General features: G+C 35.3%; 1 protein-coding gene across 7 annotated transcripts in view; it reads right to left on the bottom strand.

Moving 5' to 3' along the window:
• UBR2 (ubiquitin protein ligase E3 component n-recognin 2) overlaps nt 1-14,060 on the bottom strand; it is a 46,379-nt gene that overhangs the window by 16,573 nt on the left and 15,746 nt on the right. For 2 of the 7 annotated variants that reach the window (XM_015857389.3, XM_015857391.3), the window contains exons 11-28: nt 13,599-13,697; nt 11,167-11,330; nt 10,974-11,073; nt 10,250-10,378; nt 9,347-9,530; nt 8,259-8,320; nt 7,389-7,499; nt 6,287-6,352; nt 5,417-5,539; nt 4,994-5,057; nt 4,574-4,698; nt 3,434-3,486; nt 2,836-2,938; nt 2,212-2,260; nt 1,856-2,010; nt 1,470-1,572; nt 617-726; nt 320-400 (exon numbers count right to left, since the gene is read on the bottom strand). In XM_015857389.3, the coding sequence (XP_015712875.2) occupies nt 320-400; nt 617-726; nt 1,470-1,572; nt 1,856-2,010; nt 2,212-2,260; nt 2,836-2,938; nt 3,434-3,486; nt 4,574-4,698; nt 4,994-5,057; nt 5,417-5,539; nt 6,287-6,352; nt 7,389-7,499; nt 8,259-8,320; nt 9,347-9,530; nt 10,250-10,378; nt 10,974-11,073; nt 11,167-11,330; nt 13,599-13,697 (1,881 nt within the window). Of the gene's footprint in view, nt 1-217; nt 401-616; nt 727-1,469; nt 1,573-1,855; nt 2,011-2,211; nt 2,261-2,835; nt 2,939-3,433; nt 3,487-4,573; nt 4,699-4,993; nt 5,058-5,416; nt 5,540-5,683; nt 5,800-6,286; nt 6,353-7,388; nt 7,500-8,258; nt 8,321-9,346; nt 9,531-10,249; nt 10,379-10,973; nt 11,074-11,166; nt 11,331-13,598; nt 13,698-13,771; nt 13,871-14,060 lie in introns of those variants that run through there. The other 5 variants (XR_014944575.1, XM_015857390.3, XM_085543022.1 and 2 more) reach the window with 5 other exon arrangements.

Below are 14,060 nucleotides of genomic sequence, written 5' to 3'. Positions count from 1 at the left end.
TTTTCAGTGAAACAGAAATCATAAGGAAGAGTTAAGTCTCCTAACTGTTGTGATCAGTGCTATAAAAAGTAGTGGTAAACTTGCCTAAGATTTGGAGGCTACAGTACGTAAAGCAAGGTAAAAATAGACCTGAGATTCTCCTAATAGGTCTTGCAAACAGACAGGTCTGTTTGATCTACAAGCTGAGACAGAACTAAAGTTAAAGAAATACACTGACATTTTCCATCTTTGATTCAGAACAGCAATCAGAAACACAGACTGTTGCTAGTCACAATGTGGACCTGTTTCAGATCAGCAATCTGCCACAGCTTTGTGTTACCTCCTCCATAACAGTTCCTTCGGTCTCAGCCACAGGACTTGTAGAAGAGCTTTCTCTGAGTTTCTTAATGGCATTAAAGGTCTGTACAAAAACAAAACAAAATCTTTCAGTTTGTGACACGAACATAACTGCACAAACTACAATGCTGACCAGATAATGTGTTGTCTATGATTCCAGGAAAAGCAAAAATAAAAGCTAGCTAGAACAAATCAACATGGAAAATGAGAAATTCATTGAGAAGAATTAGAAAAGTTTCAACAATCCATGGTTTTCATAAACTATATGAAACAGATTTACCTTCAAAATCCACCTGATCATGTCCTTGTGCACTTCCAGATGAGGGGCATTTTGCAGTGTTTCTAGCATAGCCAGTATACTAGGAGAATTATTGGGAGCCTCTCCTGGCCCTGAGAAAAACCAGAATGACAAACTCAATGCTAACTGCTATCAAAGAAAACAAAAACCAACCAACACCTTCATACATTCAACAACTACAGAATTCCTTCAACTAATAGATAACTTTCACCCCCTGAACATTCTCATCAGTATCCTCTAAATCCTGAAAGGTTAGAGGAAATTGTCTTAGAACTCTCACAAACTTTACTTTCAAAACCAAACGTATTGTACACACAACTCAAATGTTTATTAACCTGGAAGCTGCTATGTCAAACTTGCAACATTGCATTTCCCACCTATTTTCAATTGAAGAACTCTAGCAGTTTCATGTCTTAATAGAACTACAGGCACTGGTCAGAAGATGCAAAGAAGCATCAAACAATTCCAACTTATTAAGACTTTAGCAACAGTGTCTGATCATCTACAACAATCTTCGTTAAAAATGCCACTCTGATATTAAAAATCAGATTTCATGGGAATTATTCCAATTATGGATTTTTCTGTACAAAGGATTAAGCCTCACTGCTATCAAAGCTACTATCAGTGTGACACATATTTGAAGTATATATATATAATCTGGTCAGCTTTTCCTGTATAATCTAAAAATTTTTATGTATTAATAATATTGAAAACAATTTTTGATGGATCAACAAATATATTCCTTTAATAAATACTGTTACAGAAGAAGAAAATACGATGGACTGGCATTTTTGTTTGCTTAAAATTTGCTCTACTTATGAAGAGAAGGACATACTTGATATTTTCTGAGTGAAGGTAAATGTTACAACGTTCTCCTCACTGAGATTCTCCAGGTGCTGTTTTTCTTCTTGTAGTGCCATTCCAATCAAATGCAAAACCTAGGTAAAAATTACCAGGTTTAGTTCTTTTTTATCTTTTAAAGCATGCATAATCTCTTTACATAGTTCAGGTAATGCATCAAAAGCCAAGGAAGTCAATGTAACTAAAAAAAAAAAACACCATAAATAAGAACACATTTGAAGTTACTTCTATATTTGTAGGACCAAAGCCAGTACTCCAGACATGCAGTAAGCCATCTAAATCTACAAAGGAACCCATTTAAAGGGCTGAAACACATACTCATTCTTTACCATACGCACAACACTAAATAAGGGATCATACCCTTTGCAGCATGGACTCTGACCAGGCATAGCCATTGTGTTCTACTGCCCACTGCAGTATTGTTCCCATAATGCACAGCATGACATCAGACTGCAGAATATTAACCAGACTTGCAAAAAGCGGGCAGAAAGGAGGCAACACTGGTGGCGGAAGTGCTGAAAAAGAGAGATGAGTTACACATTTCAGCATATTAAATTTACAACACCCACATCAAATATCTGACTTTCAAACAGCTTAAACCCTGCACAGCATACATTCCCACCAATATCTGGTTAATCTAACACGTTATTCAGGGCAATACACAGGTTGACAGGTGCTTTTCCCTCCTTCCCTCTTCCCTCTCGTAAGAAAAATACCTGTATCTTCTCTGTTCTGTCTCTTCAGCTTTCTTTGTGCTTCTTCAGCCTGAAATAGAACGATGTCAATATTTTCAAAACCTTCAGAAATAGGAAACTTTAAAAAGTGCTCCTATTTTCTTTGCTATATTGTTGCTGTTTCTCTCCTCCTTACCCTCACCTTAAATAAAAGGAGCAAGCTTCCATGTCTTTCTAGCACACGTTATATTTTTCATGTCAACCTCTTATAAGGCTTGCATTTTGGGAATTAATCTTTTAGCTTGAGCCAGCCTGGATTCTTTAGTAGCATCAAAACCATAAGACAAATTATAAAACAGTAATGTCCATAACGATTAAGTAAAAATACACTATTAAAGCACTTTCAGTCTAACAAGATGTAAGGGAAGCCAGAGACAAAACTCCTGAAGCTCCACTGCTTCCAGCAGCTCTGTATAAGATAAAGCATCTAATGAGGAAAAAAAATCGCTGCAAAATCTGGGACAAATTCTGTCAAAAGTCTCAAATGATTCAACTTCAAGAAGTAACAGCTGGTATTTCCTCACAGAGTAAAGTTTTGTGGAAAAAAAAAGAAAAAAGAAGAAAATTCAAAAGAAAAATGAAAAACAGAAGCTTGAAATGAATTACCTTTGATTGCTCTGCCCTTGAGAAGTGATAGAAATACAGATTGAAGTTCTTGGTACATTCTGGTTTTAATTCATACAGTCCTCTGCCAGTTAGTCCAGGTTTCCTACCAAGAAATTAGTAAAACGTGTGTTTGCCAGTTATTAACATTTGAGCATGAATGGTTAACTAAAAGAGCTAAAAACATCGTTCAGTGAGCACTCTAAAATGAGCACTAAGAATGATGCACTTCCCATTGGGAAAACCCAAGGTGGGTGACAGGAAGAGATTTACTTACTACTCATAGTAAATAAAGTAAGATTACTACTGATAGCAATCAAACTTTGTTCCTATGAAGACTGTTATGAGACAAATAGCAGCTGGGCACAGTTTCCACACTCAAGCCTAATTCTCAGCAGCGAATATGGAAATCTCTCTAATGACTTTCATGCTGGACTGCTATATCGTCATAGATAAATATTCCTTTTGAGTTAACTTTCACAGGGGACTGTCTTTCTTGCTTTCATTACTCACCACTACTCCTTTCCTCTGTCCTCTCATTCTCACCACTTTAAATATTTCATTTTAAAAGTTAAAATATTAAAATAGAAGGGAAACGTACTTGAAACAAGCCACTTCTTCAATTACGCTTTCCATTCCCGTCTCTCTGTTCTCCTATATTGAGTCAAAATGCAAAACAGCGTGTTACTACAGTTCCTGGATTTAAATACATCCAAATAACATACAGCACTAGATGAACGAATAAAACAGATGCAGAATGAAGTAACTTTCACAACACTCCTAAAAATGCTAAAATAGAAAACAAGAACATACAATCAGGAATACCACATATGCAAAAAGCTCTTAAGAATACTGCATTTTTACTGTTTTTCCCCTGTCAAAATAAACTTAGAACATAACAGAAGAAAACATAGCCAGGTTACTCAATATAACTTAATATACAGTCACAATTTCCAGTATCTAGGCATTTAAAAATGATGAAGAGGATAAAAGGATAAGGCACTAAAAATGATCATCATAAAAGGAGATTTAAATAAATCAGCTCAAATCATCTGTAAGTTCTTTTTCACAGTCCTTTCCCTTCCCCTGTACAGCTGTTAACAGGTGAGGGAAAATGTATTTAAGGCTGAAAGCATAATTGTTGATTCTAGCTTGAATTAGTAGAATAATGCAGTATAAGAATAATGTTTTAATGTTGACTTCCCTCTGAAATCACATTTAAAGGTCACTTTAACAATCTGCGAAAAAAAATAAAAATAAAAAAATCATACTTTGCCATCCTTACAAAAGTACTTATACTGGAAATCCAGTAAAACCTTCTATCCAGGCAAATGAAGCATTTATGTTTCACAAGTCATTACAATGTGTCTGGTTTCATATATTTTCAGTTACTTAGGCTTTAAAATATGAGTTTATATTTCTGGGTAGCTCTAACAACCCACCTGCATACATCTATTTAGGATTTAGAAGCAGACTGCTTTCCAGATGGCCTGATAAGAAAAGTACATTAAAGAGAAGAGCTGAAGAAGCTCTCGGGCTCCTGCCTATTTTATACACTGTTTCTTCCTGTACATTGTTTTCCTGCCTTCTCTATGACAACTGTTAATCTGTCCTCATGTTAACTTCACTCTGCATAATCATGCTGCTACCATTAAGCAGCATTAACTCCTGTAAGAAAGTTCATTTTCACCAATTAACTTTGTAAAACTGAAGGCTTTGTTTTGTTTTCCAAGTTACTCACATCTTCAGGTAATGCCTTTACTAATTCGCTGTGAGCCATCGGCCTGATGCTCAGCTGATGGATGATCTCTCGTTTGATTTCATCTGTTGCATTTACCTGCCCTATTCCAGGACTGAACCTTTCCCCTAGAAACATTAAAAAAACAGTATTTTATTTCAGAGAATTTTTAAACATTATTTGTTCTTTTCTTGCCATTTAAAGGAAAAGACTGGAAAATAAGTTTCTGCTGTGAAATCTTGTGTTAGCCCACTCAGAAAATCATTATGTTAATGAAAAATACACAATGCTAAACTAGTTTCAAGAACTACGAAGCATTCAAAGTAGAACTGAATTTGACGTAACAACAAAGAATGTTCATTCCAGATCATTATACAGAATCTTAAAAAAAAAAAAAATGGATTAAGTGTATTCTGAGCTTACCAACAATCATTATGATGAGGTACAGCATCTCCTCTATAAGAGTATTATTTTGTTGAACAACATCCTGAATTAAAGAAAAAGAATTTACATGTTTCAGTTAAAGGTTTAAAAAAAGTCATATGCTGAAAATATTTTTCCATGCTTCAAAACATTGCCTTTTTTCACCCTTAGTATTCCCCATTATTTCTGCTGTAAAGCAGTCACTATTGCTTTAAACTTCCTCAGCAACATGAAAATCATGCAGCAGCTTCTGACATTTATCATTTTGACATGCATAAACATTATACATGTTTTAAACTGGCCAAACTAAACCAAAATAATTATTTTTTAATCAAGAAACTGCACAGATGTAGCACAACGACATTCAATATATTCTTGAAAAGAAAGTCACAGATTTTCCCATAAAGTCTGTACATAAGATACCTTGTTAGTATTTTCTGTGCTAAATCTTTTGCCATAGTCTGGAGTACTAAATATCTGATAAAGTTCAAAGCGACTCAGCATTATCATCAGGAAGTGGTTTGGATCCATCATAGACACACCTGTCTATTAAAGTAGAAAATGATTACAACAGAAGACAGATTCAGTATTATTACAGAATGTTTTTATATTCATATACAAAGTCAACAGTATATTATTTATTAAATTCATCTCTCTCTATCCTTGGCATGGAGATTTAATTAGACTTACTCTTTTAGGACTCCAACAGTGCAACAGCACAGGTTTGAGTATGTAGGGTGCTATGATTTATTAATAATTTTTGATAGCATTTAAGTGCAAAATATTCAGGATTATTCCTTCCATCTCTAATCTAAATAAAAAACAGAGAAAGACTTTCATTTGTTTTTGTCTCTACTACTCTGTTCCCATTGATCCAAGTTTTAGAAGGCATAATAAGTACCATCCATTATCACTCATTATATAGCACGTAGTTTTATAAAACAAAAAGATTTTGAACTCCCATTCTCAAAACAAGAGCTAGAAGAATTTAAAGAGATTTTCCAAACTTACTGTGAAAGAGAATGTAGTCACACACCTACTTCCATTTCTGAATACTATATTCGAAGACATTATTTGCTTATTAAAGAATGTATCTAAATTAGCCAATTATTTGTTCTTAGTTCAGTAATGCTAACGAGACCATTTTTTACACAGAATCATTTCAATGTAACCTCAGGATATCAACCCAAATAAGCAGATGCTGAAGATAATTAAGAATCAGGGGTAGATCAAACAAATGCACTTGAATCCTGAAGGTGCTCGATAAAATGCAAACCAGCACACAGGGTTTACCTGAAGCATTACTATGTCCTTGTCAAACATCTCTCTCCTGCATTTCACATTATGATAGTAATAAATCTGGAAGAAAAAAACCAACCAAAATTATTAATAAACATCACATTTTACATACATTTATTTTTATTCTAGAGAATTACACGGAGCAGTTAGTTAGGTGTTCCTTCCTCTATTTTCTCAAACTATTGATCCACACACAGGTGCCCATTCAGATCAGAAAATATCCAAAAGCAGTTGACTTAATGTGAGCCATAGTCAGATAAGACAAGAATTCCAGACTGGGGGAGCCACAGTACCTAAACTAAACTCAGGTCACCTTATGATGTTGGCAGCCAGTGCAATTTAACACAGCTTTGTTCCTCTATCAAAAGCTGAAATTTCAGATCTGGTAACTTCAGTGATGTTAAAATTGTGTGCAACTAGAGCTGCTTTTGCATTAAATAATGACAAAGGCATTGCCTTACAAAAATAAGCTTTGGGTTTTTGTTGGTTTTTTCATTGTTTGTTTGTTTTTAAGACTAAGATGCAAGAAGCATCAGCAAAAAGAGTAGCTTAATTCAACCTCCCAGAATGCATACTCTGCAATTATCTACTGAAGAGGGGGGTTTATGGGACAAAAGACACACAAGACACAGAGTTGATTCTAATGCTTCTATGTGCCCTTAGGATTTCAGTTGCCTCAGAAAGGGTAATAATCTGAATGAGGTATATTTTAATATTCAAGGCACTTTTACGTAAAAGTAATGAATGCATTATCAAACACGCACAGGTCTAATTGCTGCTATTACTGGGCAGCATACAGGGAAAAGGGAAAGGGGCATTAGCTGCGTTATACTTTGTAGCTTCTTTACACATGAAGCACTAAGTTCACTGAGCACCACAGCAGACTTAAAACAACTACAAAAAAGCAATTTCTGACTAAGATATCAAATTTTCAAGTAATACATGAACTGATTTAAGTGCCTACCTCACACAAACCTTATGAAAGTTAATGCAAGTGAAATTTAGAATGGACACACAAATAAGAGATTTGGAGGTCTGAAATCAATCCTGGGGGAGTCATCTGAATACAGTGATTACCCAGCTACGACGTACTTACCTGATTAACAAGAGAGAAGCCATTTCTCCTCCACATCCCTGCATGCACTTGAGCACATAGAACTAAGCATCGTAGAGGATGTTCTATTAACATAGGTGGGCTAAGTTCACTCTGAGTTAAAATAAAACACAGTATTTTGATATATTAAAATAGGAGGAAATGGAACTGAAAGAAGGATGGTATTTGTAAAAAAGTAGATGTTTGGGGAATACAAAAGAGAAGTAAATTCAATGAACATATTACAAAGGCTTGATGTGCCTTTTATAATCTATCTAACCAATGTTAACCAGTCTCACACAGACTTTACCCCACAAGGGTTTTCATTTATCCTTAAAAACAGTAAGTTTTGTATTTTAAAACATCAGCTGGTCAATTCAATACCATTAACTGTATCTTCTGTTTAAACACAAGAGGTCTCCTTTGCTAATTACAGTTTCTCCTTTTAAAATTTATTTTGTTCTTTTTAAACTTCCATTTAAAGAAATGAATCAGTGAGAACACGCAGGAAGGAAAACAACTGAAGAACGAAATTAGAATCCACGGCAGGGAGAAGGAAATCAGGTCCTGCCAGTGGTTTCTATAAATAATTTCTACCACAAAAAGAAAGTAATGAATGAAGAACAAAATACAAACCTTCCATCAGGGTCTTAAATAATTCAAGAAAGCAATGCTGATTGCTCATGCTCCAGTTATGATTGTCCAAATATTAATCTCTTAAGAGGTAATTTTATCTATCAAGGATAGTCTTTGTAAACAGTCTGCATGGCCAAACAGCCCTTGCTTTTATTTAATAATATCCTACACTTATTTAGGCAATTTCATCTTTAGCACTAATTACATTTAATGAGTATGCTACATTTAATTACATACCAGGGGTAGCAGCTCTGGAAACTTATATGCCACTTCAGTTTTACTCAGCAAAACATGCAAGCCTACATGAATAAATAAAACAAATGCATATATATTACATACAATAGCTAATACAATTCCAAAAGGCCAAAAAGCATCACCTAATTTTCTGAACATAATTACAAATCTGTAACATTATTATTCTGGAGCTACACAGCTATTTCCTAAAGAGAAATATTTAAAAAAAAACAAAAAAAAAACCACCCTACACTTTATGGAAAGTTGCATCTGTATAAAACTTGTAAAGCAACTGAGTTTTGCCTTTCTTTTGTCCATGTCATATCCCCTCAGTGACAGCCAAATATCATTGGGCATACACAGCAAGTTATCCGTGACAGATATATCATCCATTCTGTCGGTCATGAGAAGTTTATAAAATACTTCAGGAGCTATAATGAGGCTCCTGCAAAATACATAAGGATTTTCTCATTTGCTTCGCTTTAAAACAAGGGAGTTTGCTTATAGATTGAAAAATCAAAAGTTATTAGACTCTGGTCTGCGTAATATTTTACTTAAAAACATCACTCAATTATCCATAAATTTATTTTATTATCATAAGACTATATGTTCAGATTAAAACAACATTACCTCCCATAACACAACTGTTCAGCAGGTTAGGCCCAGTGCAAGTTGAAAAAACACACCGCTTAATTTTCTGGTGACATGCCCCTGATAAATCTATTCTCTAACAGACCATTGGTTTGTCTATTCAATCTGACAGTTAAATATACTTAAAAATAATCAGACAACAGCAGTTCTGTTGCATTTCTTTTGCACCACGCAAACTACAAAAGCAGCTGTAACTTCCTACACCCACCAGTGACAAACACATAGACAGGAGACAACCTCCCCCCAGGACTAACACAAACCTCTCCAATGCCTGGGTACATTTTGCCTTCAGGCTATCAAACTGCTAGAAAGTGGCTAAATTACACCCAAACGTAGGCCCTCAACAGCTGTTGTGTGGTTCATTGTATCCACACAAAAGCAAATTACATTCATGCATTTATATTTTGCATTTCCTGAAATCTTTTTAAGCAAGTTTATACCTGCAAGTAAACGTGAAACTGGGAGATGAATGCTGACTTTTTCTTGGGAAACACAGTATCTGATGGTCTCAACTGAATGTCCACACATACTGAGAACAATAGGCTGTTCTCCATCAGTAAAGCCACTATGACACTGCATCAGCACAGCCAGGCATTTCTTGTAAGCTTCAATTAACACTTTTTCCTAAAAGAAAGAGCACAGTTCACAAAAATTATGAAAAAAAGCAGAGCTCTGACAAATAGCACAGCAAGCAACAAGAAATCTGACAGGTGTTAACAGGCTTTGGGGTTTTAACTGTATTAACAGACCTACAAAACTAAGATAAGGAACTCAGTACTGATCTGAATTACTGAGATGTACATAGACCATGAAACACATTTAGATATTTCTGACCAGAAGAAAAAACAACCAAGCAAAAAACAGTTGCAAGGCTTTTGTTTTTGTAATTATGGGAACTTTCTGAAGGTTTTCATAATCGTGCTAGGTTAGTCAACTTGTACATTAACAGACAGTGACAGATTAAGGTCAGATTGAATATTTAGACATTCTAGGATCACTTGTTCCACAATAATATTTCATCATGCTGAAGTTCTAAAATGCTAGAACTTGAAACTTATATGCAGTAGAAACCTGATTTACAATCCTGAAGCATTAAGCAGATGCAAGGCAAGTTTCTCTACACCCAGTTTTTCAGCAGTTGTTAACTATAACCTAACAGTGTTGTGGTGATCACAATTTTTTACGAGGAGAAAGCACAATTGCACACAGAAGATTTTGACTTATGGTGCCATTACGTGTTTTGTTCAACTTGTTACACACATTGATGTTTCCTTTACCTTCTCATGACCACCACCTCCATTACTACATATTCACACAGAGAAAACACTTCAGAAGGAACTTACATCTAAAGCACACCAGTCCTGCATCATTGAAATAACAAGTGTTAACTTCATTTGCAGTGTAAATGCTGCTTCCCATTCTGGCTCCATTTCGATGTGCTGTCCTACTTGGCGGGTTATTGGGTCCATACCCTTAAAGAGAAGCACTGCACGTTTCAACATTACCACTTAAATAGCTTCACGTTAGCCTAATTAAGGTACAGTGGTTACCTATTCTTACAAACATATTGCTGCTATAACAAGAAATACTTGGGGGCATCAAGACAACAAGAAAATGGAACAGGAAGTGCAGAAGATAAGAACACTGGGTCAGGGCATTTGTCAGGTATTAACTCTGTTATTAACACCTTAAAGTTTCTTTTCAAAAGATGTTTACACACATACATTAATCATCTTAAACATTTATTTTGCTTAAAAAGCATTTTCTAGGGATTAAAAATGCATTTTCTAGGGATGCACTAACAAATGCAGATAAATGCTAAGTAAAGACTGTGTACCCATAATACCTAATCAGATCTTGGGATAAGAAATAAGAAAATCAACAGCATGATAGAAGAGAAAGTATATTGAAAAGACTGCTGTCAACAGGATGACAAAGCTAAAACGTTGGGATGGGTGTGCTAGTGAAGTACTGAAAAAACGTGAGTAATTCTGATTCATGCAATACTGATGTGAACTTCTTGCTATAATCTTAACCTAGTGCAAATTTTTTAACAGATTTACATACCTGCATACATTTGAGCAACTCTAAGAAGGCATCAAAACCCTCTAGAAACTTGTGTCTCAAGTCTTCTGACCACTCAGTTGGCTTACTTATCAACACATACCTGAGTACATTAGAAACAGATACAAGTGTTAATTTTCATCCTTTCTGTTTTCTCTTTCAATTGATCATATCAGCACATAGCTACTGTACTTACTTGAGATCCAGAATAAGGCTCTGAACACGCCTGAATTTGAAAGCCTGCAGAGCAGTGTAACGTTCGAACTGAAACCTGCCTTGGATGTCACGGTGTCTTAAATGGTCCATAAAAGTTCTGATGATAGTGGTCATAAGATTTTCCTCTGTTATTAGCATTCGAGCCTATATCAAAAGTATACAGAAATTTGCTGTGACTAACAGACAACTATATAAGAGTTTCACATTGTACCACCAAGTTAAAAAAAAAATGTTTTATTCAAAACAGTTACATTGATAATTAAAACAGAGGAATATACTAAAAGTCAATCATTCAAATATTCACAGAAGAAAAATGTGTTCTAATCAGAAATTGTCATAATTCAGATCTCTTTTCAGTCTCCTCCTTTACAGAAATTTGACTACGATTAGACTCCTGCTAACTTATGCATGTAATTATGACAAAACATATTATCTTTCTTATAATTAACTTGTACCTCCCTTTAAGTACCTGTCATCTCCTATGTAATTTAAGAACAAGCCCTTTGGGGTAGTGACAGTTTTGTTTTTCTGTTTACAAAAGGCTGAGCACTGTGGCAACTGATGTTCAGTTTTCTGAACATCTAAGGAGCTATAAAGAGCAATGTCCACGTAGAAATTATGTGAGATGACCTTTAATTCCCATCAATGGCCACTGCATATTTCTGTGCATTGCAGGAAACAAATCAACACCCATCACAAAGACCAGCATTGCCAGATGGCAATATGGCACACCCAGCCTAACTTAACCCAATCCCACAACAGCATCGGAGGTGCTAAGAAGTTACTGTCATCTGCTACTTCCAAACTCTTCCAGAACTCCCTCGTCCTGCTGGCTCTCCAAGGTAAACTGTATTAGTCTTGCAATTTCCAGGACCCATGATGTTTATCTGAGTGGCTAGTATATTCAAGAACACTGGCTCTTCTGATCTACCACAATGACAATGCAATTGTTGGCTAGAGTTTCTGTGTTCTATGGTTGCTAATGAGGCTCCAAATACATATTTTAAAATGCTATTGAGGGGGAAAATCTAATGGTTAACATGAAAAATAAATTACTGTCAACACAACCCAGCATCCTTCAAACCAAGCAACCTCAGTTACTTGAGAGCTCAAACTCAAATTACAAACATACGTTTGAAAATGTTAAAACCACCCCCAGTAGCATTATTCAACTTATTTACTCAACTAAGAACGAACGCAAAATGGGCCAAAACCTAGAAAAAAGAATTTTTCCCTCCTATTTTACTTTCAGACCATCACCCTATTTTCTTTTCTATTAAATTAGCCCATAACGATTTGCTCTACCCTTGTTTTGCAGGCTTTAGAAATAAAAAAACCAAATAAACAGTGAAACTGCAATTCTCCTCCTCCAAGGGAACATTTGAAACCCTTATAAGATATTTATGCAAACATATTCTATCACTTCATCTGTCAGATAAAAAAAATTGAATAATACTAGTTAGATAAATGTATGACTGAATAGTGGCAATATTCTTCCTGCCAGCATCAACATTAAGAGTTACAAAACAATGTCCCAGCCCATGAAAACAAAATCCTAAGGTTACAGATTCCCATTAATAATACGATGAACCTCTATGAAACTAAAAAAACAACTTCTTGCTCAATATCATAAAATGCCATTGTACTATTGAATTTCAGAGCTCAATTAAATTTGGGAGGATTCAGAAGTATTCACTATTGAAATAAATAAAAAAAAGTAGCTATGAAAATCAAACTTATATTTTCAGTACAGCTCCAAACATTAGTTTGTATCGCAACCAAGGAGAGACGTCATTGGTGACTGGAGCAAAAAACAAGCATAAGCTCAAGAATGAGGGGCGGTATTGTTAGTGAACAGGATGAAACATAACTTGAAGCGCTGTAACAAAAATTAATTGGAAACTTGAAAGAAGGCACTGACTGAGTCAAAAAGCATCAAAGGAAGTGGGGAATATTATGAGACAATTATTGCCTGCACTTCAGTTGACTAGAAAATTAAGATAAACAAAGTGGATCGTGTATAAAATTGCACCCAATAGGTACACTCTGAAACTGCAAAAAGCAAATCACAATGCAGATTTCTATAAACATAACAATTTGTTGTTTATAATGAGAAATGTAAATGTTGCGTGTCTCTGAACAAGCATGGAATACACAAAACACAATCCTAAAATTAAAAGGTAAAATGAAAAAATACCCAGCCCACTTTGGAAAGTCCAATCCAATTTTTGCAGTGCTAAATTTCTTTAACTTCTAAACCCATAGTAACGTACGTAAACAGACTGACTCACGTGCAGTAGCAGTGCCCCACATTTCGACAGTAATGTTAAAAGGAATCTGTGGTCTGGATTTGAGAACCTCAAGTGGCTTTCAACAAATAAAGATTTCCTTTTTTGGTCTTTTAGTACTTACAAGAGAAGGCACTGTGAATATCTGTATCGAGAGGTCAGCAATTGAGAACTCTCTGTCGTGGTCATCTTTCATAAAATCACTCTGCAATCGCTCATAGTTCTATTAAGAAGGAGGCAAAAAGAGGCAAGGAGTGCCAACTATCAGTTTTGAAAAGAAAGACAGGCACTACTCACCAGAGTAGGTACAGTGAAGAGTTGGACAGACAGAGCAGCCACCGACACTGCTCGTTCGTGATCATCCTCCATATAATCTCTCTGCAACTGCCGGTAATTCTAAACAACAAGGGGAAATTCACCTCTAATCCACAGACCTGATTTTTTAATTTAAATGTCTGCTCTGGGAAATTTTAATTCCACGATAAAGGGAAGAGTAGTTCTTACAGATTATGATATCAATACTTTGTAGAAAAACATAATTTATCAGCTCACAAGTGAGAACTTCTCACTCATTTTCACAATAAAA

This window comes from Coturnix japonica, chromosome 3, assembly GCF_054131305.1.
Source record: "Coturnix japonica strain WE chromosome 3, WE-NBRP24, whole genome shotgun sequence".
NCBI classification, from domain to species: Eukaryota; Metazoa; Chordata; class Aves; order Galliformes; family Phasianidae; genus Coturnix; species Coturnix japonica.
Note: the sequence above shows the minus strand (reverse complement) of the source record. Positions and strands in the feature narration are given on the sequence as shown.